We start from the raw sequence: 25278 nt of genomic DNA, 5'->3' as shown, positions 1-25278 counted from the left end.
GTCCCGTTCCCACCTGGAGCCGGGAAGAGGAAGTGGGAGCGGGGGAGAAGCGGAAATTGCAGCAGCGGGAGCCGCCGCCAGCTCGGGAAGAACCGGGGCGATCCAGGGCCGAGGAAGAAGAGGAGGACGAGGAGGCGGCGGCACCGTGAGCGCGGCGGGGCCGGGCGGGAGGGGCCGGCGAGGGGCGACCGCGGAGCATCCTGCAGGACCCCGAGATTCCTTCTGCCGGCAGGGGCACAGCCGGGGCTGCGTGGCTCCGTCTCCTTTTTTTAATGTTATTTAATGTTATTTAAACTCGGCGAAGCAGCGCAGCGCTGGTCACTAGAGGGGAGAGGAAGCGTCTTCTCCGGGACGCGCCGCGGTGATGCCGCACCGGGGCTCCGACTGCCGCACTCCCGAGCCCCCTTTTCCTCGGTGCCCTCCATACAGCTTTGCTTCTCTTCACCTTAAAGCCTCGGCGTGTCCCTCCGGGAGCTCGTCCCAAGGCCCTGGGAAGGGGAGAGTTCCCCAGGGCGTCGCTACAGGCGCTGGGTAGGATGATGTGTCCGCCCATGAGTCAGGAGCGGGATTGACCGCATAAATCTGCGGTGTAGATTTAGGGTCGGTTTGTGTTCGAGCCGCAGCGTTTTGATTTTTCCTTCAGAAATTTGGCCCTGTGAACCACTGAGTCACAGACAGATCATGTTTCTCCTCGGTCTGCCCTGGAATTGATGCTGGAATAGAGGCCGAAACCAGCAAAAATTCCTGCTGGCTCTGCGCTGAGATCCCTTGTCACTACGCTGCTTCGCTCTCCCGTTTGTAATTCACTTCGTATAGTGCAGGGTTGAGGTGTGGAAAAATGTTGGCGTTTATCCACATAATTTAGGAAGAAACATGTTGGATTCTGGATTTTGCATAGAGGAGCGTATGAAATCCTTCTTTGCTGCGCTATTGTTTGTGGGAGTTCCAGGAGGAAGCAATGAAATCTAGGCTTAAGGATCCAGCTTTTGTTCTTTTAAATGTCTGAGCACAGCTGAATTTAGGAAACACATCAGTCAAGCAAACGTATGAATCAAATACATGGGGAAAAAAGTTGTGTTTTGCACTAAATATGTAGAGATTCACCATATGCATATGTACCTGTGCTTCAGCTCTTGTTACTTGAATTCCATTTCTAAACATCTTGCACAGAGGGTTGGATACAAAGCCATCCCTCTTAAGAGAAGTTACAAAGTTAGAACCTGGACTCCATGTTGAATTTCATTAGTGAGCTGTTTTGAATCTGCTTTCCAAGGCTTTGCAGTTTTTTTATGAGAGATTAGATTTTAATAGGAAAGTGTAGGAAAATCTGAAACACAATCACATCAGAGAAGGCTTTAGACAGGATATTCTAAAGACAGTGATAAAATACCAGTGTTCTAAAGGTTTATGTTATAAACTTATAGTCTTACAAGTTTTCTGCGTATGAAGTAGTGTTATAAATGCTAGTTCCTTAATAGCCAGATGAATTTGGAGATGGAAGACCTGAAGGAGCATAAGGGGAAATATCAGGATGTCATCTGCTCTGCTTTTACACCCTCCTCCCAGGCTGCTCCATCATTTGTTGCCTTGGTGTTTGACTATCAGTTTTTCAGTTGTTCTCATTCATGTTGCCAGTCCTGAAATTTCTGAAATGCTCCATAAAACTGGCTCATCAGCTCATTCTGTCAGGCTGTAGAACAAGCCTGACAGAACGAGTGGTGGACTTTACCCATGGATAATTATTTATGCATTTAAAAGGGAGTTTTCATTCCGCCTACTGAATTATGCTTGTGTGAGTGAAATAGCCTGTGACAATCATCCTTATAATCTATTCTTAATTAGAAAGATAAAGGTAAGTGGACAGAATGATGGTATGTGAAAAAGCTGAGCTCTAGTAGAATAGCAAAGAAAAACCCGTTCTCTGACGTGTATCTGAAAAGCTGGGAGAACAGGAGGCTTGTTTTTTGATGTTTTAGTTTTGCTTTTTAGAATTTATTTGTCTTGACTGACTTAGAACAAAGGGTGTAACACACAGCCACATTCCAGGCAGTTCAGGAATTCTGCTAACTAGTCACGTTCAAAAGTGTTAATTAAAAGCATCCAACTTGATACTCCACAGGGGATAAAGTTTCCCGAAAGTGAGATGCCCCAAAGCATTAACCTCTTGGAAGTGCTGAATGTTGTTTCTGGATGCCATTGCTTGCCTTTTTATGAGTCTGGCTTCCTGCTCTCGGTACTCCAGCTCTTTGCCTCTGTTTCTCCTGAAATCAGGCAAGATGCTGAGTTTGTTCGTGTGTCTCAAAACACAGAAACTTATGTTCTCTGTTGCTGGATTGTGTGCAAAGTCTTACAGTTGTTTGGATTTCTGTCATCATGCTGAAATTCATTACACAACACATGAGGTTGTGCAGGTATAATGTAGGTTATACAGCCTAAAGAACAGTATTGTTCTCATCATTATTAATGACTGGGGAAAAACCACCTATTCCCACATCTTAACTATATGCACAGGATCTAGAATTAGAATTTGGAAGTGGATGTTGGCTTGGAAACCTGTTTGAGGAGAAGTCTTTGAGTGCAGTGAAGGTAGGTGAAAAGACACATATTAGTTTGAGCAAGGGAAGGCCTCTTTGTTCTCTTTGAAATCACGTCAATGATGGCTCCTAACCTTTCTACAGTGCAGATAGGTCAAATCTACTTTCACTGCAAGTACAGCTTCTGGTGGCGTGGTTAAATAACATATTTTACTGGGAATTTTGGGTTGCATCTCCAGCAGCTTGCACATAAATGAGTTGATATGTGACTGGAGTGTGACCCTGCTCGTTCTTGTGGTCTTGCAGATGTGGAAAGCGACTGCAGGGCACACTGTTTCTGTCGTCCAGGATGATGGAGCTGATGACTGGGAGACAGATCCAGACTTTGTGGTATGAATTTTGGATTTTACTGACTCAGTGGGAGTGTGTTATGTGGCATGTTAAGAGTAACTCTTCGGGGTGGGAGCTGTGTCTCAGCAAAAGAAACTGATAGGTGCATGTTCCTGGAAGTGAAATGAAAGTGAAGCTGGTAGTAGCTGCCTTTCTAACTCTTCTGATCTCAGTGACTACTGGAGGCTTTTCTGTGACCTCTAAACTGCAGATAACTGGTGATTTCTTTGGGTTTCTAACTCTTTTTTATGTGTGTCCTTCACAGAATGATGTGAGTGAGAAAGAGCAGCGCTGGGGAGCTAAAACTGTCAATGGATCCGGCCACCAGGAGCACATCAAGTAAAGCAGCTCTCCTGTGGAATTTATTAATAGTCACAATCCCAGGCAGCTTTTAATCAACTCATGTTCTTGGTTACTTGTGCCTTCATAATTAAAACAAGAGTCTCTGTAGAAGATTGATTATTTTCCAGGTTGCTGGTCTTTCAAATCCAGACAGTATCTTCAGATCTCGAAATCAGAAATACGGTGTAGAGACACTTAAGTCTTTCATTATCACTGGAAATGTAATTTTTCCAGCCTCTTTGTCTGGAAAGTTTCCTTGTTCTGCTGTGGTAAAAGAGCCAATAGCTCTAGGGGAGAAGTTGAGTGATCTGAGCAGTTCCAGTTTGGTACTTTAAAGAAACATTTGGACTCTTAATTCTTAGGCTTTATTTAGAAAACTGTTACCAAACTCATAAAAGCTCTGGTGAAGTAACAAATAGAGCTCTCTGATAGAAAAGCAAATGAGTATCACAGAGGGCTGTGTGAACAGAAATTACCCATCTCCTGAATCTTGCGTTTCTTGCAAATTTATTTCTTATTACTGTGAGTTCCATTCCTGCATATTGTAAAGGGTCACTTTGGGAAGAGGAGGTGCATGTCCCCTCACATCCTTATTTTGCATTACAGTTGTGCCCAGTTAGAATTAGTCCTGTTACTGTAGGGACTGTATGATGAGAGATGACCCCTGTTCTGAAAAGTTGCCATCTAAATAAAAAGCATTGGAAAGAATTTAAATTAGGACAAGAGGGGAAAAAGATACGTTTCAGGCACATATCAATTCTAGGTAATGGATTGTTCAAACAGCAAAATTCCCTTCCATATTAATCTTAAAACCAACAGTTTCTTTTCTTTTTTTTTAGACAGTGTTTTGCAGTGGAATAAATCCAATTTCTCAGAATATGAGCAAGTTTTTTGTGCACTGAAAAAATGGGAAGGGCTTGTAAAATACAAGTTGTCCAACTTCTTTTTAAGATAATATTTTTGTCATCTCTTTATTTTGCATCTTTTTGAATTTGTCTGCTGAAACTTTCTTCATAAAACTTGCTGCTTCATTATCATTGTCTTTTAAAGTATTCATCAGCTGAGAGAGAATGTCTTCCAAGAACACCAGAACCTCAAAGAGAAGGAGCTTCAAACAGGACCAAAAGCTTCTCATGGCTATGGAGGGAAATTTGGAGTTGAACAGGATCGGATGGATAAAGTAAGTGTGAATGAGGCTTCCCTGGGATGATGGGATAAAGGAAGTATGAATGAGGCTTCCCTGGGGTGATGGGATAAGCCTTGCCTTGCCTGTGGCCAGCACCACTCTGTGTGTGAGTTAAGCTTGGTCCAGCTTTGCTCTGGGATGTGCAGTGGCCCCAGGTGCTTTGTCTTTAAAGCAAGTCCCCCTGGAGTCAGAATTCAAGTTTCTAAATGTGTATTTCTAAATTAACAAAGCACTTCATGCATTAATAAATCCAGTGCTATCTTTTTATTTTGATGCTTTGCCAGCTCTTCTATGCTTATAGACAGAGATTTGACAAAGAATGAAGGAAAGGGTGTGCTGCTGCCTTTAAATTAGAGGGCAGTTCTCTTAAACAGTGGCAAACTGTCAATAGTGACAAGTAAACTGAGTATTTAATATATCATTGTAAAATGTCATTGTACTTTCGGTCAGATGGTAACGTTTTATATAAGGAACTGATAGCTGTTTACTATACACTGTTTAATAATTCTTAATATAATTCTTTACCCATCTAATAATCAGGCATATCAACTTCTTGCTACTTTCTTACATGTACTCTGTTAGAATAAGAATCAAAATATTCCTGAATAAGAAAGTTTTCTTACTTCATTTACTTTTTGGGGTTGTGGTAATTTGCCAGCCTTAAATTTTTGCTGGATTCCTGTATTCCAGGGTTAATTGCTGGGTAGTTCTCAATGGGCCTCTGAGAACCTGAGCTAACCTTTGAGTCTGGGAAAGTGGAGCACATCCAGCCGTCAGGCCTGTTCTGCTGCTGCTCTCTAGTGTCAGCAGTTTATCCTTCACCTGGGTCCATGGGGAAAAATGGAAGGAACAAAAATGAACACTGCTTCCCGTAGGCCAGAATTAATCATGGGGAAAACATGATGGTCATGCCATCTGAATGATGCTGGTGGCAGGAGATGTTTATGATTTATTTTTATGAGTTTTGTTTTTTGTCATGCTCAGTATTTGTTGAAATGCAGAAAGTTCTGGTAAGAACACAAAGCAAACAGCGTGCTTAAACCTTCCCTACCTCAACTGGTGTAACAACAGAGAGATCATGTAAAACCACATAGAAGCTAAAATTTCCAGATCTTCGTGTTTTCCATAAATGTAATGAGAAGAATAAAGGGAGGTGGGAGCCTTTTCAGTCACATTTAACAGTTATTCTACTACAGGCAATCTGCAAAATGAACAAGAGTATGACTCTTTCAGTCAGGAAGAGAAAGGAGCTTTTGTGATGCTTATAAGTTGAAGTAATGTCCTATTATTGACATCCTTGTTCTGTTACCTGGCAATTACTTCAGCCCTAATATTACTTCAGCAGTAATATTTTGCTTTCCTACCTGCTGGGAATGTTCCCTCCAGCACCTGTGTGGAGGAAAAAGGGCAGACACTGTAAAACCCACATTATTTAGGTGTCTTGACACCTTGTGTCCTCACATTAATTCACCTTGGTCCAGCTGCCTGACACAAGATAAGCAAGTGTTGGATTAAACTGATGAATTCCAAGTTATTCTGGCCAGTGCCCAGTGTTAGCACAAGGCAAGAAAAAAGCATTTTTGCTGGGTTAAGTAGCACCTTGAAGATGTGAGGCTTCCAGCTCGGAGGGTTTCCCAGCACTAGGTTAGTGTAACATTAGCAAACACTGCTTGGATAGACTTTCGTGTGTGTAATTACATATCCCTGTGTCTTACCTGAAGCCAGTCATGGTGTGGTGTAGCTGAGCCTCTGCCTGCTCTGTTCAGCTCAAGTTCCAGGGCCAGGCTCCAGTTGGAGGCTGCAGGGCTGGGATACCTTTGGGAGCTCCATCTTGATGTGAATGTAGTGCTTCATGTTGTGATGCCATTTTGCAAGTGAGGAGAAAGTATGGAGAGAAGATGCCTAATTCTGGTTTATGCAGGAGATATAGGTGCCTCCCTAAAAGAATAACACCCAGTTGTAGTCGTATTTGGTTGCAGTCCCATATCAGCTACAACAGATCTGTAGCTGCAAGGCTGTGTATTTTATCTGGAACTTTAAATTCTCCATGGGCACCATCACGACTCTCACCATGTCTTTCTTATTTTCATTCCTGTGCTTCCAAAGTACAAATACAGAGCATAAAATAGTCTCCATAAAACACAGTCATTGCTGTCAGACTCTTGGCACTTCCCTTGCCTGGGCTGTGTTGGTAAAGACTTTCCAAGTGAGTAGGAATTCCCAGGGAAGTAGTTTCAACAGGAGGAGTGCCAGTGACGTGTGTTGGTAACAACTTATCCTGCGGTTACTCGGTGCAGTGTTTTCTCTTACATACAGAACTGTGTGGAACTGCTCCTTCTGAACTTAACAATTTCTTTTAGTCAGCTGTTGGACATGAATATCAATCCAAACTTTCCAAGCATTGCTCCCAAGTGGATTCAGTGAAAGGGTTTGGAGGGAAGTTTGGAGTACAAACCGACAGAGTTGACCAGGTAAGCAATTTCATCTCCTGCTGCAGATCCTCACAGTGCTTTAGTTTCTCCTTTTGTATGTATAATTCCAATACCTTAAAATGCTGGTGTGGTCTGCTCTGCTCTTCCTGCTCTTTTAGAAGTTTAGTAGCAAACTAGCACTGACTGTAACAGAGATAAATTACTGTTTAGAGCAAAGCAGGAAAAAAACCCTTATGGAAAATTGAGATTAATTGAAAAGAGATGTGTGTTTTTTTAATTAAAAAATTATTTTAATTGTGAATTTAAAAATTATTTTTTTGTGCGTGTGTGTGTTTTGACAAGGTCAGTGTGAATGCTATAGAAGGAGGGATTTGGGGATGGTTTATCCTGTATCTCAACATGAGCTACTGGGCAGGATAACTTATACCCTGTTCCAAGAATCTGTAACAATCCCTGCATGGAAATGCTGAATTTCTGTTGTGCTGAATTTCTGTTGTACTGAATTGCTGAACCTGGCAAGACTAGAGTTTGTTGCTGGTACAATTTGCCTTAGCAAGGGAGGACAAAAATCCTTGCCATGGACACATGTACTAAATTACCATGTAAATGAATATGGCCTGTAAGTTAAGTAGATGTTTATGCTCCCAATCAAGAGGGTCAGAGCAGTATGGAAAGACACAGGAGGTTTCCATGCTTTTTGTCCACTGGAGTTCGTGCAGTTTTTCTCCTAATATCTAACTCTGTCTCACATGCAATTTTATTTCTCTACCAGTCAGCTGTTGGGTTTGAATATCAGGGGAAGACTGAGAAACATCCCTCCCAAAAAGGTAAAGTGGGCATGTGGTCGCCTCTCTAGACACATTTTCTATAAATGATAGAGTAGATCTTTATTCTTTCACTGTATGTAAAATACCTTATTTAGTGAGACCTCTGCATGACATTCTTAGTGAATCAGATGTTGGGTTTGGTGGAAGAGAAGATAAAAAATGTATTTCAAAGCAGTTTCATGAGCTGATGAGGTTTTAAGGCAAGGAAACAGTGTGTCATTGAGAGTCTTACTTTTCTTTTACAAGGGAGGTTCAAGGACATCTTAAAAATACTGGGAGTTGTTCTTTGGAATATTGCACCCTGTTGGAAATAGGGAGCCAATTTAATAGGAACCACCATAAACTATAGGACTGCTGCCTGTCTTATTTCTGTGTTCAAAATGAAGCTTAACTTTGTGTGCTAAAGGCTAAAGACTTAATAGTCAGTTCTGAAATAATGTTTTTTTCCCCCCTTTCAATTGCTAGGATATGATGTATCCATGAAAAGTGTCTTTATTTTGTTTTTGTTGTGCAGACTACTCAAGTGGTTTTGGTGGAAAATACGGAGTACAGGCTGACAGAGTGGACAAGAGTGCAGTGGGGTTTGATTACCAGGGGAAAACTGAGAAACACGACTCCCAGAAAGGTGAATAGACACATTAGTGGCCTCATACTCTGATGTTGTAGGCAATGACCACAGGCCATGTTGTAAAATATTAATGTTTTGACATCTCTTGCACTCCCAACCTGCTGAAAGGTAACACTGAATAAAATTTATGTTGCTGAAATCTCTGACTTCTGAAAAAGACACCTAAAATGTAAGTTCTGCCTGGTTTTAAGTGGTGATCCAACTGCCGTTACTTTGGAAGCAGGGCACATTGTTTTACAACTTCTTTTGAAAAATTGTGGATTAAAGTACTGGGAACTGTAAGCAGTTTAACCACCACAGAGAAATGCTTCTAAAAGCATCATCTGTCTGTAGATTAAAGCATTTATCAGTTAGCAGTGTTTAGAGTTAACATTGTGTTGCTAATCAGGTTTCTAGGCATCTCTGATCAAAAAATCGACAATTTTATTGAAAAATTATGACATTTTTACCATCTGTTTTCTGTTTATCTCAAAGAAATGTTTGCATTTTAGAAATGCTGAACAAGAAGAAGAGGGTGTTTATTTAAAAGCATCCAGGCTGTTGCTGACATGGGTTTTGAAGTTCACTGTGGTATAAGTGTTTTAAGAATTTTATTAAGGAGTCAGGTAACCGAATTACTGATATTACCAAGCAGTTGAACTACTGACAGGATTCTATTTTATTTTCCATCCTGGAGAATGTAGTCTGAAGGATTTATGTATTCTGAAGGATTTATGGCTTCAGTGCCTCGAATCAAGTTCAACTAAGGATGTCAGTGCTTCTTTTAATACATGATGTAATGTTAGCAGCTCTGATTATCACAATTTTTAAGGTAATATTTTGGTTATTGAACACTTACAAAATTCTTCACTCTTATCTCTAGATTATTCCAAGGGCTTTGGTGGTAAATATGGTGTCGACAAGGACAAAGTGGATAAAAGTGCTGTTGGCTTTGAATATCAAGGCAAAACGGAAAAACATGAATCACAGAAAGGTTTTTATCATCTTATTTTAAAAATAGAAGTTCAAATCCTTTTAAACCTGGGAAAAATATTTTGTTTGTGGGGTGTTTTTTGGGGTGCTGGTTTGTTGTTTGTTTTTTTTTTTTTGTGGTAAATGTGTGTTTGCCCCTTGTGTGTGCAGATTTTGGATTGCCTTAAATGAAAACAAAGGCATTGTAAACTCTGCCTGATTTTCACAACCTGATTTCCAGGGGACCTTGGTTATTGAAATAAATGCATAATTGCACAGATCTGTTTTATTCAGGGGCAGCATCAAGTCCTTCATTCTTTATATATCTATTGTGCATATATTTATATGTGTGTGTGCGTTTTAGCTTTAGGTGGAAAATGCCTCAGATTCTTCAAATCTTTAAATATTATTGAGTCTGCGTGAGATTTTTGGTGTTTCCTTGCATTGTAATCCCAGAGTTATTGCCTGTGTATCCTTCCCTTCTGTTGAGGAAGTGTAGCAGGGCGAGTGACAGATGTTATCATTAAAAGTGTTATCATTAATGACAGGGCAGCTTATCCCATAATGTTTTGTTTTGTTTTTTTTAATAAATACTGTTTACAGTCATAAATTGCAACTATGTTTTCTGCAATTTAATGCACACAGATTATGTGAAGGGGTTTGGAGGCAAGTTTGGTGTGCAGACAGACAGACAGGACAAATGTGCCCTTGGCTGGGACCACCAGGAAAAGGTGCAGCTTCACGAGTCCCAGAAAGGTACATCAGCTCACAGCTCTGTGTTGTTCTTTTGGAGTTCCCTCATTCTGAGTTTCCTGTTCCCTGTGTGAACCCTCCTCCCCTGGTGTCTTTGGCCACAGTTACAGGAGCTGATATGAGTCTCCTTTTTCTCTGTTGGACTGGTTGCTGTGTACTGGTTGTACTGGTGTTTGCAAAGCAGGTTTAACACAGCTGATAGAGTCCCTAAAAGCTCAGACTTAGTGCTGAGTTCTCTTTGGAGAAGTTTTAAGAGTCTACAATTAGCCTGGATTATTTTTTCCTTTTTCAGTTCGCTCATGGAAAGCACAGATTTGCAATTTCTTGGTACTTACCACAAATAATGTGTTATGGATATCTCTATTTTCATGCAGGGGAAATCTGATATCTAATGTTGTCCTTTATCATGGCCTGTGAGGTGCTTATTCCTGTGAAATACTTGGTAGCCAGAAGAAAAACTGTAAAATACAACAATTGCTCCCCATCACTGTGTCTGTCACCACCCTTAACTTGGAGAAATTAATATTTTTTAATTAAAGAAATTAAAACTGACCCTCAGAATATTGGGTGCTCCAGCAGATTGGTTGTGAGAGGATTACCTGAAACCCTTTTTTCTGTGTCCTCCCTCATTTCATAGCACATATATACAAATATATGTATATATATATATATTTATGTGTAAATGTTGTTCCTTAGGCAGCAAAAGGGAATGATCTCTAAACTGAGAGGTTTTTTTTCCCCTCAAGCTGTGTGACAGCAGAAATATTGCTCCTTCCGTTAAGCAATGCTTTGGATATATATATAATATCTGGAGGGTAGTCTCTGTAGACCCCATCTTCACACCTCTTTAAAAGTCAGATCTCTGTGCAAATGTTAACCACACTGATGAAGGAAGCTCATTTTATTCTCTTGTATCTTTTGTTATTTGTTTTGTTTATTCTCTTGTATCTTTTGTTGTTTTGGTTTGGCGAACATAATATCTATGTGTCTGTGTTCATAACCTTGATCAAGTGCAAGTGCGTTGTGCGGTATGGATGAAAAATGTTGAGAAATGCTTTTTTTCTGTGACTTCAGAATGGTGTTTTTACGTCTGGTAAATCATGTTGACCTCTTCCTAATCTCAAGTTGAAACTTTTTTTGGATTTACTTTTATGAAAGTGTCTTGAGATTTTTTTTTCCCCCACCATCCAAAATGACTGAAAATACCACAAAAATAATTTTGAGTATCTCTGACTAAACTTCTTTATTTTCCTCCCTCCGTTTTAATTTATCACATGTGGCTTTTTCAGACTATAAGAGTGGTTTCGGAGGGAAGTTTGGTGTACAGACAGAAAGGCAGGACCCATCTGCTGTGGGGTTTGATTACAAGGAGAAACTAGCCAAGCATGAATCTCAACAAGGCACCGTTTTCACTTGTTACTTTCTTAACAGTGCAGGCACTTCTCACACAGTCTGGAATAGCTGTCTGAGTAGATCCATGCTAGGAATGTGCAGACACTTTCTTGCGCTTCTATTCCTCCATGATCCAGCAAATATTCTCCCATTTTATTCTTAAAATGTTATATCAAGTAATCCTGTGTTCAGGAAATATGTGCGGTGTTTAGTTAACAGTTCTACAAAATCATGCATTTGGTGTGATAATAACAACTTTATTGTCAGGATGATGTTAATGAAGTCATGCTTAGCAGTTTAGAGTCTAAATATTAAGTTTTGCTTGGATAAATTGGTGGGAAAATAGATAAGGACCATGCATGTAACCATTAACAAGCAGTGGGTTATGGCAAGATCTTTTAGAAATTATTATGATCTTTAAAACAAGAAGTAGGGAATGTTTGTGGTTCTTGGGTGAGCAAATGCTGTTATAATGCTCTCTTTATCCATTGTGAAATAGTTGGGGTACAAACCATGAATTCCTGGTTTTCCGTTATCTTAAAGTGAGGAGTCTGGATCAGGAAAATGTAAGTGTAGTATATTTATTCTGGCTGAAAATACATACAAAGCTGGAGAAAATGAGGGTTTTCATTCTGATGTGCTACAGTGACACAAATCAGACTTTTAGAGTGTCAGATGAGCCTTATCAGAGCCTGAATACAAACCCTAAAATAGCTGGCGGGGAGACCCAGGTGTTTTGAGGGCTGAGAGGAGAACTGTAACTGTATTCCAGGGATGTATAGGAAAGCCTGCCCCTCCACAGAGTCTAAGGACACATTCCTAAAGCTCACTGCCACCAGAAAGGGGTATTTTTCCAGCCACACACTCTTGCTGCTGCTGTTGTGCTGCTCTGGTGCTCGTCAGACATTCCTCAGAGTGCAACTCCCTGGAAAGAGGAGAAAACTACTCTTGTTATTGTTTTTATTGTTAATGCCACTAGTGAGTTAATGTGACTTGGGAGGGTATAACAGGTGCAATAGTCAGCCTGAGGTGAGAGGAAGAGTGAGCAGGTGGGACAGCACGGCCACCCCATTTTTGTGGTGGTGAGGTGTTGCAGGCTCGTGCTGTCTGGTGGAATTGCCCTTTTTCCATGTGTAGAGCAGGAGTTATTATGAATTACTTTAATGTTCATCAGTTGAGTATCATAACCAAATCCACTGGAATGAGAAATTTGTTCTATTTTCCTGCCATTCGTGGAATTTACCAAGTTTAAGAGCGAAAAATAAACACCTCTGTGGTCACTGAAGACAGAACATTGCTCCTCTGAGCAAAGCAAACTGGCTTAGGCTGTGTGATCCCTTCAGAGGGCTAAGAATTGGTGCTGTGAAAGCCTGTGTTACGGAAGTGATGCATTAGAAGGGCTCATCCCTTACTCCTTGCTTGATGCCTTATCAGTCCTCAGCTTCATGTTTACTCAGAGAATGCATGTGGGCCCACGATCTGTCATCTGCTGGTGTTACCTGGAGGCTCTTGCAGTTCTTGTGCCCTTCCTGCACCAAAACCAAGCTGTATTTTCTTTGGCTGCTGTCACTGCATGCAGCTGAAATGGCTATATGCATCTGAGATGGCTGTTTGCATTTGGCAGGAAGGTGGGAGGGACAACAAAATCCCTGCTCTCTGACCCTTTTTTATCCTGCTTTTAGATTATTCCAAGGGATTTGGAGGGAAGTATGGTGTGCAGAAGGATCGGATGGATAAGGTGAGTTGCTCAAGACAGCCATGACTTAAATAGGCTGTAGGGGTACAAAATAGTCTGGTTAGATCTGTAGTGCTCAGCTTTGTCTTTCTGGGTACTTCTCCAGTCTTACAGTAGAGTTCTGTGCTTTTCTAAGTCTTCAAAAAGCAAGTCTATACACACAGAACCACTTTATAAACACCTACGTGTGTGTACATATGTGTAGTGTATCTGTTAAAGTAGGGGACACTGAAGGAGGGAAGTGAAAGAATAGAAAAATTAATACAAAAGAATAAGAAAATCTGTAAATTTCACAATTTGAGTCATGTCAGCTAGCTAATGTCTTATATCTTGAGGAAATGCTTTTAGTGGGATAAAATAGGTGTCTGATACCTACCCAACTTTGCCCACTTTGATTATCAGGGACCTTCTGCTTAGGAGAATTTGTTTTAATGTTTAGAACAGTGAAAGATAGGGCAATTCATACCCCCCTTTCTACCTGTCTACTTTCTAATTTAAGAAAATAGAAGATGAAAAAGTCCTCACTGAAATTTATCTACTAAATAAATTTACTCACAGCTTTGTGTAGGACATTTGAAAGTGAGAAAATAGCAAAGTTTGAAAGTCTGTAGCATTTCTTTAACTTGTGGCTTCAGGACTTGAGACCATTCATTTAAAAAAAACTCGTATTTTGAATATTTTTTTCTAAAATACCTGCTCAGTTTTAACAATATCTGCTTCTTTAAGGGAACTGGAGGCTTTTACCATGGTAGAAATCCTGCACAATGTGGATTAGAACAGTAACAGCTACACAATATATGTTTAGGACATTACCTCATTTATAGTTCTGATGAGTCATCTGTTCATAAACTACTTTTTTTTTTTAAATTAATAGGATTTTGATGTGTTTGAACCTGCCCCTGAAGATTAATTCTTTGGCAGTTTGACTTTCACAAAGGGAGCAATCCTTTCTGTAGCTTTGATTCTTCTTGATTTCGTTTGATGTTCTGAAAAAAAACCTTAGGGACAGTATCACAATAAAATGTCACAGATCGAAGCTACCTGAATTGTCTTCATGAGTGTTGTGGGGGTTTTAAAATGTATTCTTTTTTCTCCTCACTGTTAGAATGCAGCAACTTTTGAAGATATTGAGAAACCAACATCAACTTACCAGAAGACCAAGCCAATAGAAGCTGGTAAGACATTGGTCCCAAATCCTTTTTCTGGGGCTGATAATATCTAAAAGCTAGGAAATTTCTGTTGATGGAGCAGTGCTGAGTAAAATTGCTGTATGTGCAGGTCTCTAGAAACCTCAGCCACTCTCCCTCCTCCCTTTGGAGGTTGTTTTGGTTTGTTGAGGTTTGTTTTCTCTTTTTTTTTTAATCCCCTTGGGGGTCATCAGAGTTGAGGAAGGGAGAATAAAAAGCATCAGAGCGGAGAATAGACTGAGTACAGGAGTGGTGGAGGCTGTACCATGAAGGAGAGGAGGGATAAATCTTACAGAGGTTTTTCTGTAAGAGAAATGTGCACAAGAGGTTTGGGCTTGGAAGGGAGGAGGGAGAAAGAGGGATAGAAGGACTTTTTTTGAATGGACTATGAGCTCAGGGGGCAGAAAAGCAGAAATTTGTACTGAAAACTCATTTCAGGCCACCTTTATACAGCTCCTGAAACAGCATTATTTGACTTGAATTCTTTTCCATGTTGCAGTTGCTAATAAAACAAGCACCATCCGAGCTAACTTTGAAAACCTGGCCAAGGAAAAGGAGCAGGAAGACCGAAGGAAGGCAGAAGCTGAGAGAGCACAAAGAATGGCCAGGGAGAAACAGGAACAGGAGGAGGCTCGGAGGAAACTGGAGGTCAGTAAGATTCAAATCCCACTTGAGCAGCATGTCTAGTGTGTTTCAGTGCAGTGGTGGGAGAAAAGGGAATCTTTAAGAAAGATTTTTTTTTTTTTCAGCTGGGCTTTAAAGCCACTTGTGTGTTTGTCTGTGTTTGTTCCTGTGCTTCACCTGTGTGCGACTGCAGCCATCCCTTAGTGTGCACCATGTGTGTGCCAGCCAGCACACAGGGGGATAGGGTAACACTTAACAGTATAGAATTTCTTTAATTAGCTTGTCCCAAAATATACTAATTTTGACCACTAATCCTTGCAGCCTGACCTTTCCCTCCTGTACTTCTGCCTTTTGGTAATACCAGATTCCCTTGGCCATATTGGAGCTCATAAAGGGAGAGCTCTGTGGTCCTCAAAAGGCTCTGCTTGTTCACAAAATTTAACACCGTGGTGGTAATTGGTGAAGCTGGTTTTTTGGAATCAGTGTTGTGGAAGATGGAGGTGGTACCACTCATTGGTATAAGCACACAGCCAGGAGATTAGGGGAAGATAATCTTGCAAATGTTAATTGATTCTTAGTTTGGGAATTAAAAAAATCAATTTAGCTTTGGTGTGGTTTAAAGCTTTGTGATTTTTTGTGTTATTCATAAGCAAGATAATTCCAGAAAGTGTTTAGTCAGAAATTACATTTTATCAGCTTTATAGAATTTGCATATCTGGTGAAACTCTGCTGCTTAGTGGAAGGACTAGTGAGTGCGTTAGTAGTGATTTGTCCTTTGTGTCTTGTTCATTTGCCTTGTTACACAGTGAACTGGGGTGACTTGTCACCAGTAACCCAGGCCAGTAAGACCAGTCTGCAGCTGGGTGACCTTCTATGCAGGCTGCTGCAGGTTCAGAGCCTCTGTGGCGGTTTCCCTTGTGGTCCCATACTGGTATTTTGATTTGATGACCTCATACTTATAATCTGTAATAACTCTGATATTATGGCAGGAAGAGGGAAGCAGTTGGTGCTGGAGTAAGAATAGTCCCTCTTTTCCCCTTCTTCACTTCTTCTTTTACAGATATCAGTTTATACTAGAGGAGACTAAGCAGAAGACACACAGAGATAATTTTTAAATTCTGAATAAATGCTCTTTGGCCGTACATGTGCACTGAAACACTGTGTAACACTGATGCCCAAACATGCTCCAGCCAGTGCTAATAGAGTCCCAAGCAGGTACAACCAGTAGGGAGATTGAGCAGGTCCTGATGAAAAGTACAGGAGATGCCCAGGAAAAATGGCCTTCCTCACCATCTTCATCATTGCCTCTTTATGTGCTGAAGAGACCTAGAGGAGGAAAATGCTTGCTGGGAACCTCCTCACTGCTCTTCCTGTCTGGCTGTGGGAGGAGTTTTCCTACTTCCTTTTTTTTTTTCCCTCTTTCTTTCCTCTCTTTTGTTTTTATTTTCTGCCAAAAGTATCTTTCATTGTTAGAGCCAACATGTGCCAGCAGCCACAGCCCCACTAATAAATCTTGTCTCAACATCCTCTGTGTTTCTCAGATGTGGTGGATACTTCCCCTTATCTGGAGGCTGCCACAGGATGTCAGGGTGTGGTGTTCATCCCATTCCATCAGTATGGTCTGATTCATCGCAGAATTAGACTTGATGTAGCTTAATTTGTTTTGAGAGTTTGAAAAGTGCGTGGTAGGCTTATGGTAACCCAGCTCTGATCTTCCTAAACTGGGAGAAATACACTGCAGTGAAACCCCACGTTACTCAGATTAACTAAGCCTGCCCAAGCCAGTGTGGCAGCTCAGACAGCACTCTGAAGGCAGCCTTTTCCTTATAGTCACACCAAAGTGGAAAACTAACCCTAACAAATAAACCATAGTTTGTGTTAACTAGACTCAAACCAGTTCCCCTGCCTGGTTCAGTGGTTTGGCTCCTCAGCTCTGCTCTTCAGTCCTGTGCTGTGTCAAATAGCTCTGTAGTTTTGCTGTGCTTGTGTCTAGTTTGACTTCTGAAAACCTCCGGATTCCTTTTGAGCTGTGTTTGAAGCTTGGGAAATTCTGCTTTTATAGGATAGATCAGCTCTGTACATCGAAAGTGATCTGCTTTTTTTCCCCCAAGATGTGCACTGTGAGCATATATTCACTGTATACAAGTCTCACAAGTTGAATGGGAGTTCAGCTGTGTGTATCAGTGATCTCTTCTAATGCTGCCTTTCATCCATGTGCACTTTTAGTACCTTCCCCCAAGCACTATTTGGGTTTCTTTACTGTGCTAGAGAAAACAGGGAGAGGAGGAGATTGCAGAATTGTGGAATGGTTTGGGTTGGAAGGGACCTGAAAGATCATCCAGTTCCAACCCCCTCCCTGGGCAGGGACACATTCCATAGATTGCTCAGGGCCCCATCCAACCTGGCCTTGAACATTCCAGGGGTGTGGAGTCCACAGCCTGCTATAGATGCTGAATGTCTCTCCATTAGACTATTCCTGTCACAACGCAGTTGGAACCCTATTTTTAACAAGTGAGGAGATCATACAAAGTACTCAGGCTTTCTGCTTAGCTTTCCCTTCCATTGCATGGGCTTGTAGTCTAGGCTGAGTGGGGGAAGTAGTTCACCTGCTCCATTGGCTTTCTTGCCATTCATTTTGGGTGATCAGATGTTCACAAGTAAGATCTGTGGATGGACAGTGGTGAACTTAGGCTTTTGTTACCTATTTCTCATTGCAGTTTCCTCCTGTTGAGGAAACAGTTCTCCAAAAGGATTTAAATGTACTTCCACAGATTCTCATGAGTCATTGATATGCTATGTCTTTCTTTTTTTTTTTCCTCCTTGCTATCTCATAAATTACATATTTCTTTACTGGTATTTTTGCTGTAAGTGTGGGTTAAACTCAAGCCATTATGCTTAATTTTTCTTATGCTTCATCAAAGATTCTGTTGCCTGGACACATTTGAAGTTTTTTTTTCCCCCCCAAAGCTGGTATTTAAATTTCACCATAACCAGATGATTAATGTTCTTACAAACTGAACGTCTCCATGGTTAATTGTGGGATTCTGCAGACACTGGGAGAGGGGGAATGAGGTTGAGGGGGGCTGAAATGGCACTGCTGGCACTGCCCCTTGCTCCCAAGCTGAGCATGGAGAGGGCAGGGATGTGACCCACACCATCCACAGATACTGCAAGAGTGGGAATGGACTTCGACTTAGGTGAACTTGGTTTCTTTAAGTGAACTTCACACAAAAGGAAGAAAGTCTCACTTTTTAGAAAGTATGTGGGCACATGTACTCCCACAATGGGAACATACATATGGGCTGCGTTCCTTCAGGAGCCCTCTTTACTGGTATTCCTGGTTTGCTTTTCACTTATGTCATGTAGTCAAACGGTGCTCAGGGAGCTCTTTGACGGCTGCTTTGAGTCGATGGTGCCTCATGATTTCGTTTATCTTCTGCTGCCTTGGAGAACATGAGACATTTCACTGTGTGGCAAAACCCAGCCTGAGGGGGGGGGTCATGCAATCTAAATATTTTATGGCAGTTATGGTGTGTCTGTCCTAAACTCCAGTCTGGATTGCAGAGACCCATTTCCTAGGACAAATTAGTCAAACCGTTGCCATGTGTGACATCATTAATGGATTGATGGTGTATAATTTGTCCCCAAACTTAGTTTTGACTTCTAATAATCACTTTGGTGGTGCTTTTTCATCTGTAGCCCAGGAGTTGGAAGTGGAGGGGAGGGTTTGCATGAGGACAGACTTTTTCCAGAAAGGACAGCACTAAGCTTTGAATTGTCTTCAAAGCTGGCTCTGCTCTCAAGTCACACTTTGCTTTCTTTGTTAGATGTATTTTTTTCTGAGCTGTGACAAACAAAGGAAAGAAAGAATTTTTTGTAACAGAATCCTGTCTCTGGACTATGATTTCTCCTGAGAATCCTTTGGGGATTTACAGCTTGAGGGACCTGAACTACTGGAGTGCACAGATTCCCATAACACATATTCTCTCTTCTTTTTTTACAATAAAGACAGCTTGGCCCTAGATTCACAGTTTTCCCCTATGATAAAGAGAGGCAAAATGAAATAGCTACCTGACAGCCTTCTTTTAAGTCATACCAGCAATGTAGCATTTCTTGTGCTACAGTGTCCTGGCTCCCTAATGAGTGGCTTTCTAGGGATTATGGATTTGCCCTCTGGATTCACAGGTGGGATGGCACAGCATGAAGTGCTTGAGTGCCAGATTTCTTTGTGTCACAGAATACAATAGCAATGCTGCTTTTATTTCTACCACATCTAACTCTTCTGAATGTTTGAATCCCTCACTGTCAGTATGTAGGACCTACTTTTGTATGTGCTATTCAGGCAGGATGTTTTGTAGACCTGCAAGAGCTTGCAGGACCATTTCTCACCAAAGATAACGGATCAGTTGCGCAATTAGGATGTGTGGGCTTGAGGTTCTTTAAATTTAGGCTAAAATGGGACGTGAGGCCCAGCCAGCTGGTGAACAGAGTGAATATCATGAACACCAAAACCCTGCTGCTCCTATGGAAATGTGCCAGAGAACACTGGTTTTTAAACACATGCATGCATATGTACTGTGGGGTGTTTGTTTTTTCACTTTTTTCTCTTCTGCTTTGCTGCATTTCTGAGCCTCTGCTGTACAGCCAGTCTCAACCTTCAGCAGGTCTAATGATCCAGCCAGTCCAGTTCTCTGCTCCCAGAAGTTTATTGCAGGATGTGCTGCCTCTCTTTCTTAGTGGAGGGTTGTTTCTTGTTTGGTGTCATCACATCAGTGATTAAACTGCACTGAAGTTTTTCTTTCTCCTCAATTCAGGAACAAGCTAAAGCCAAGACACAGACTCCACCACCCTCTCCTGTCACACAGCCAGCTGAGCAGAAGGCACCCTCCAGCCCAGTCTATGAGGTGTGTTGGAATCACTTCCAGGATATGGTTTTTGATCCTGAGTGTAGGAATCTTTAACAAAACCCTGATGAACCTCACCTGTCTCTCTGCAGGATGCAGTTTCCTACGAGGCAGGGTCTGCCTACAAAAATTCTTGCTCCTCCTATCCAGCTGCACATGAGCCAGAGTCTGGCTACAAAGCTGCAGAGTCAAACTACCAGGAAGCAGTGAGCCAGAGAGAGGCAGAATACGAACCAGAGACTGTCTATGAAGTGGCAGGAGCAGGAGACCATTACCAAACAGGTAGAATGTTTGTTTCTGATATGAAAGCCTTTAAGATGAATTTTATTGTGCAATAAGTTAATGAGTAGTTGTGCTGATAGCACACTATCCTAAGTTTTAAAAAGGCTTATTCTGATGAGACTTTTTAGATTCTCCACCAACAAACTTTAATTAGAAAATTAAGATATGGCCAGAGCAAGGTTGAATTTACTTAATTTTAGTGAGATGACGTTGGAGTAGTTACAGTCCTCTCTAGGGTCTCAGTTCAAAAAGAAATTTAGGGGTAACCATTTCCACCCTGTGGAATGTAGCTTAACATGAGAAGAAAGCACAGAGATGGAGATGAAACGTGTGCTGAGCCAGCAGAAAATTCTGTCAGTACTTCTTGGAGTTAGAAATCGATGTGGTGTGTTCTGTGCCTGTGAGGGGAAGGAGTAGGGATGTATAAAACTACTGAAACTGCAAGAATAAGGTTCTTTTGAATTCCTATCTTTTTCTCACCTTTTCTGGTTACTAAATGAGGTGTGAATAATGAACCTGCTCTAGTACAAAAACCTGGGAATTTTAGAGAGGCCCCTTTGTCCTCCCCCCAACTTCTATTAAACGTGTATTAAATATTCTCTTACACAGTAATCTTGGGCTCAGTTTTGTTCTGTCACATTTTACAGAAGCATTATGAGGATTAGCATCTTTATTTTCTACTGTCTTAAGTGCCTGTTTTTGAATGCTTCCTTCCAGGCTTTAATTTAATTGTGTGTGATTTAGGGGAAAAGTCCAGTTCAGAAGGAATGTCAGCACTGCTAAAACCTGGCATTCCCTGCTTCCTATGTGGGTTAGCAATGGAATTAAAGGAGGAGAACGACAGAAAAGAATTCAGGATGATGGGTAGTGTGCTTTATGTTTTGATTTTTGTCCTCTCTCTTTAGAAGAAAATGCTTATGATGAATATGAAAATGAACTTGGAATTACAGCCATAGCCCTTTATGATTATCAAGCTGGTAAGCAAAGCTCTTCTTTTTAACCTTTGTCTTTGAAATCTCTATTCTGCACAGGTAAGTCTGGATTTTTCCTTTGCCTTTTTATCTTTTGGTCTCCTGGAGTGGTATATGAAATGAATATCTGAAGAATTAGGAAACCAGTGATTTAATAGTAGCATTGAGACACTTTTGAAAACTACTCACTCATGTTTCTGGAAATGGTGGGACTTTTCAAAATCTTTTTTAACCAAGTGTTAACACTCTTCATAGAATCCTAGAATGGGTTGGGTTGGAAGGTGACCTTTAAGATTATCTTGTTCCACTGCCCTGCCATGGGCAGGGGCACCTTCCACTAGCCCAGGTTGCTCCAAGCCCCATCCAGCCTGGCCTTGAACACTGCCAGGGATGGGGCAACCACAGCTTCTCTGGGCAACCTGTGCCAGGGCCTCACCACCCTCACAGGGAAGCTTTTTTCCTAATATCCAATCTAAACCTACTCTCTTTCAATTTGAACCCATTCCCTCTTGTCCTGTCACTACTGTAAATAGTCTTACCCCATCTTTCCTCTAAGGTACCGGGAAAGGCCAAAATTAAGTCACCCCAAAGCCTTCTGTCTTCCAGGCTGAACAATCCCAATTATCCCAACCTTTTGTCACAACAGAGGTGCTCCATCCCTCTGATCATCTTGGTACCTCCTCTGGACTTGCTCCAACAGGTCCATTGTCCTTCCTATGCCCCAGTAGCACTGCAGGTGGAGTCTCACCAGAGCAGAGGGGCAGGATCCCCTCCCTCCTCTGCTGCCCATCCTGTGGGATGAGCCCAGGAGACATTTGGCTTTCAGGGCTGTGAGTGCTCATGTCTGGGTTACATCTCGCCCACCATCACCCCCAAGTCCTTCTCGGCAGGGCTCTCCCTAAGCCCTCAGCGCAGGGAGCTGCTTGAAATCTCAGCTGGTTGATCCTGTTGTGGTTTTTTGGAATCTCTGGTTGGTCCTGCGGTAGTTTTATTGGAATCTCTGGCTGCTCCTGTGTGAACACTGAGCCTCCTGAACTTTCTCTGCAGCGGGGGACGACGAGATCTCCTTTGACCCGGATGACATCATCACCAACATCGAGATGATCGACGACGGCTGGTGGAGGGGGGTCTGCAAAGGCCGATACGGGCTCTTCCCTGCCAATTATGTGGAGCTCAGACAGTGAGGACTATTGTCCACTGGTTATGCCTTAATTCCCCAGTCACATGACTTAATACACTACAGATCATGATGCTTTTTCTGAGGACAGAAGGGGGGGGTATATACACATATTGCTTTTATATTTAATACTTTGCTGATGCTTTTTAAGATGTTTATGCCACAGAAAATCGCTAATATATTGTAACAACTATGTTTTGTCACTAAGGCTCTTCAGATTATTTTCATGCATTTGGGAACGTTCCTTCTCTGCCAAATTAGCAATTGTCATAAAAAAGCCTTTTGGAGGACAGTTAGTTTAGCTGTCTGTTGTGATACTGCATGTTTTACTCATAAGTGAGCAGATTTACTTCAGTGTTTAAGTCTAGTTAGTCTTCCACTAAGTGTTTTCAGCTAAGAAAATCATGGCTATGCAGGTTATTTGCATTTCCACTAAGAGGGAGTGGGGAGGACTGGGGAGGTGCATAATTTTTTTTCTTTTCTTTTCCAGATAGTGCTTGAAAAAAACAAAGAGAATGTTTGAAAGCTACAGCTAATGGCAGTTAATCCAATACTGTCCAGTATTTATGGAATATTAATGTTATGAAGGAAACAGTCTGGTACTTTTTCCTTGGCTCTTGCATTGATTTTTTTCTCTCTTTTTTAATTATTTTTTCTTGATCCTGCTCCTCCTGCTCATGTTATCCCAGAGGAGGGCTGCAAACTCTCTAGCACTGATTGTCCCAAATTTCTTTACTTTTTGTTTTTGCTTCACCCTTCTCTTTCCCAGGAAAACTTGGAAAAGTTACTACATGAGTGTTAAATCACTCAGCGAGATTCTTGCTTGTTCAAAAGGAAACTGGTATCCATATCTGTGACTACCTGCAGGAATATTTTCATTGCTTTAAATGGGACAAAAAGAGGCAGGATGGGATTGCAGTTGTGTTCTGTGTGCAGTGCATCCATGTTCATACCAGGAATGGCCTGCTCTGCAGTAGTGACATTTTATGGTACCATATTGAAGTCAAGGAATGTTAAAACAAATAATTAGATTCAAAACCCATATAAACAGTCTGTCTTTTGAAATCATACAAGAGACAACTATACTTTTTGTATGTTCAACAGAAACTGCCAGTAACGTTCTACTTAACAACAAAATTAAACCTGGTCGTTTGGGTTTTTTTGCCAAACCTGAAAATCTTGTCATTCTAGAAAGCTTACCACTGCAGATTTAGGGTCCCTACCAAAGATAGCAAGTTGCATCTAATAGTGCACACGTTCAATATATGTACTGTCTGTTTCCACCTTCTGATTAAAAGGAAAATGGCAAAACTGGTGTAGCAGTTAAGAAAGAATGCGAAGAATTTTTATAAACTCTAAATTTGGACCAATGTAATATAGAAGACCTGTATAAAAATGGTAAAATGTGTAATGTGTCAAGGAAGAAGGCATCATGTTAACCAATTCTTGGATGGTTGGGACAATCCTTAATGAATGTCATATGTGTCTCATGATTATAATTTTTTTTTTTCTCCTTTCCATGGTTTCATTTTCTGTGATGTATTTGCATTGATTAGGGTTGGGTTTTATATGCAGTTTATTTTATCCAATTTTGCATAGAACACCTCATAGGGATATGATTTTTGTAAATTAAATATTCAATAAACTTTTTGAACCATTTGCATGGAATATTTTGTGTGTTTTTAAATTGCTTTGATAGTTCACCTTGTCTCAAGCTTATCTGGTACTGGTTTTGCTACAAGGAATTGTATTTCCTATGGAGAGCTGCTGTGGTGAAGGCACCTATCCTAGGTTGTTGCTGCCTTCCACATACTTCCCTTCCTCAAAACTCCATTTGCTGTGTCTTTTAATCCTTTTCCCATGTGGAAATATTTAGATCAAAATTAGACTTTGGGTGCACTTAAAGAAGAGATGCTTTTAAAAATCTTCTTAAATATATTAGCATCAGGCTCAGTTTTGCCTTTTGTATGCCTGTTACTTCTGCTGGAAGTCCCAGTGAGTTGTGGTTGTGGTGAGAAGAGTTGCCTAGGGAATACTGGTGGCAACAGGACACAGAGTGCTACTGAAAAGACAGCCTTACTTACAGTCAAATAAATTTTTACATCACTTTAAAGCTGTTTTGTTCTTCTTCATGACAGGGCAGGTGCTTCCCAAGGCTTTGCTCCTGTAAGCCTTGGCATCAGAAAGGTGTCCTGCCATCCTGTCCATATTTTACAGTTTCTAATCCTCAGCTGCTCTGAGAATCTGGTACACCTAAGAAAGAAAATCCCAACAGCCTTTTCCTAATCATTCATTAGTGCTACTAATTAACAGGAAACCCAAAGCTTCAGTTCTCACTGCCACAAGTCCCAAAATACACAGTGAGAGCAGATAACTTGAAAACACATAATTTGAGAAGACAACGTGCATGCACAGGTGGGCTTTGCACCAAAGGGGTGGTGAAGGGTGTTGTTTAAGCTTTGTGTTGCTGAAGGCAGATTTGAGGGATGAGGAGCCTGTTGGGGGGGAGGCAGAGTCCCTGAGCCCTCCCTGGGCACAACCTGGTGGCAGGACAGGGCTGGAGCAGGGCTGCCAGAGCCACTGAAAGGCAAACAGGTCCTGCCTGGCAAGAAATGAGCTTCCAGCAAGGAGGGAAAAGCTCAAAGTGACCTCACTGTGGGCAAACTTCATAAGCAGCATCATGAGGAAAATACTGTGATCCTTTGTCAGAGGAAGAAGCGAGTTATTGGAAGAACAAATTAGGTGACACTATCAGCAATATTAAGGGTATTAAGTTTTGGGAGCTTATTCGTGGATTGCCTCACCTAACAGAGAAAACTTCATCTCTAAACCACTAATCCCACTATCATAACATGGCAAGATGTTCTATCCAGATTGAGATAATATCTTGTCAAGCATATTTAGGTATCAGCATTATGATTGTGCTGTTGCCACTAGGAGATTAGGAGTCAAGTCTTAAACTT

At 41.3% G+C, this 25278-nt stretch overlaps 1 protein-coding gene across 3 annotated transcripts; it reads left to right on the top strand.

Moving 5' to 3' along the window:
• On the top strand, positions 1 to 23974 carry LOC113962445 (src substrate protein p85-like). 3 transcript variants are annotated; one of them, XM_027673197.1, is made up of 16 exons: positions 1 to 145; positions 2841 to 2924; positions 3190 to 3263; positions 4317 to 4446; positions 6813 to 6923; positions 7657 to 7711; positions 9202 to 9312; positions 9936 to 10046; positions 11333 to 11443; positions 13118 to 13173; positions 14276 to 14345; positions 14857 to 15005; positions 19796 to 19885; positions 19978 to 20167; positions 21073 to 21144; positions 22122 to 22195. In XM_027673197.1, exons 2-16 carry the CDS (start codon positions 2841 to 2843, stop codon positions 22154 to 22156), a joined length of 1449 nt encoding a protein of 482 aa, XP_027528998.1. In that variant the 5' UTR covers positions 1 to 145; the 3' UTR covers positions 22157 to 22195. The 3 variants fall into 3 exon arrangements, with proteins under 3 accessions (XP_027528998.1, XP_027528997.1, XP_027528999.1); XM_027673196.1 differs by having other exon boundaries at positions 2 to 145; positions 22186 to 23974; XM_027673198.1 differs by lacking the exon at positions 11333 to 11443 and having other exon boundaries at positions 6 to 145; positions 22186 to 23974.
• Positions 23975 to 25278: the final 1304 nt, after the last annotated feature.

The sequence above is a fragment of the Neopelma chrysocephalum genome, unplaced genomic scaffold (assembly GCF_003984885.1).
Source record: "Neopelma chrysocephalum unplaced genomic scaffold, ASM398488v2 Primary Assembly neopelma1_179816, whole genome shotgun sequence".
Classification (NCBI taxonomy): domain Eukaryota; kingdom Metazoa; phylum Chordata; class Aves; order Passeriformes; family Pipridae; genus Neopelma; species Neopelma chrysocephalum.
This window is presented reverse-complemented; position numbering and strand designations above follow the sequence as displayed.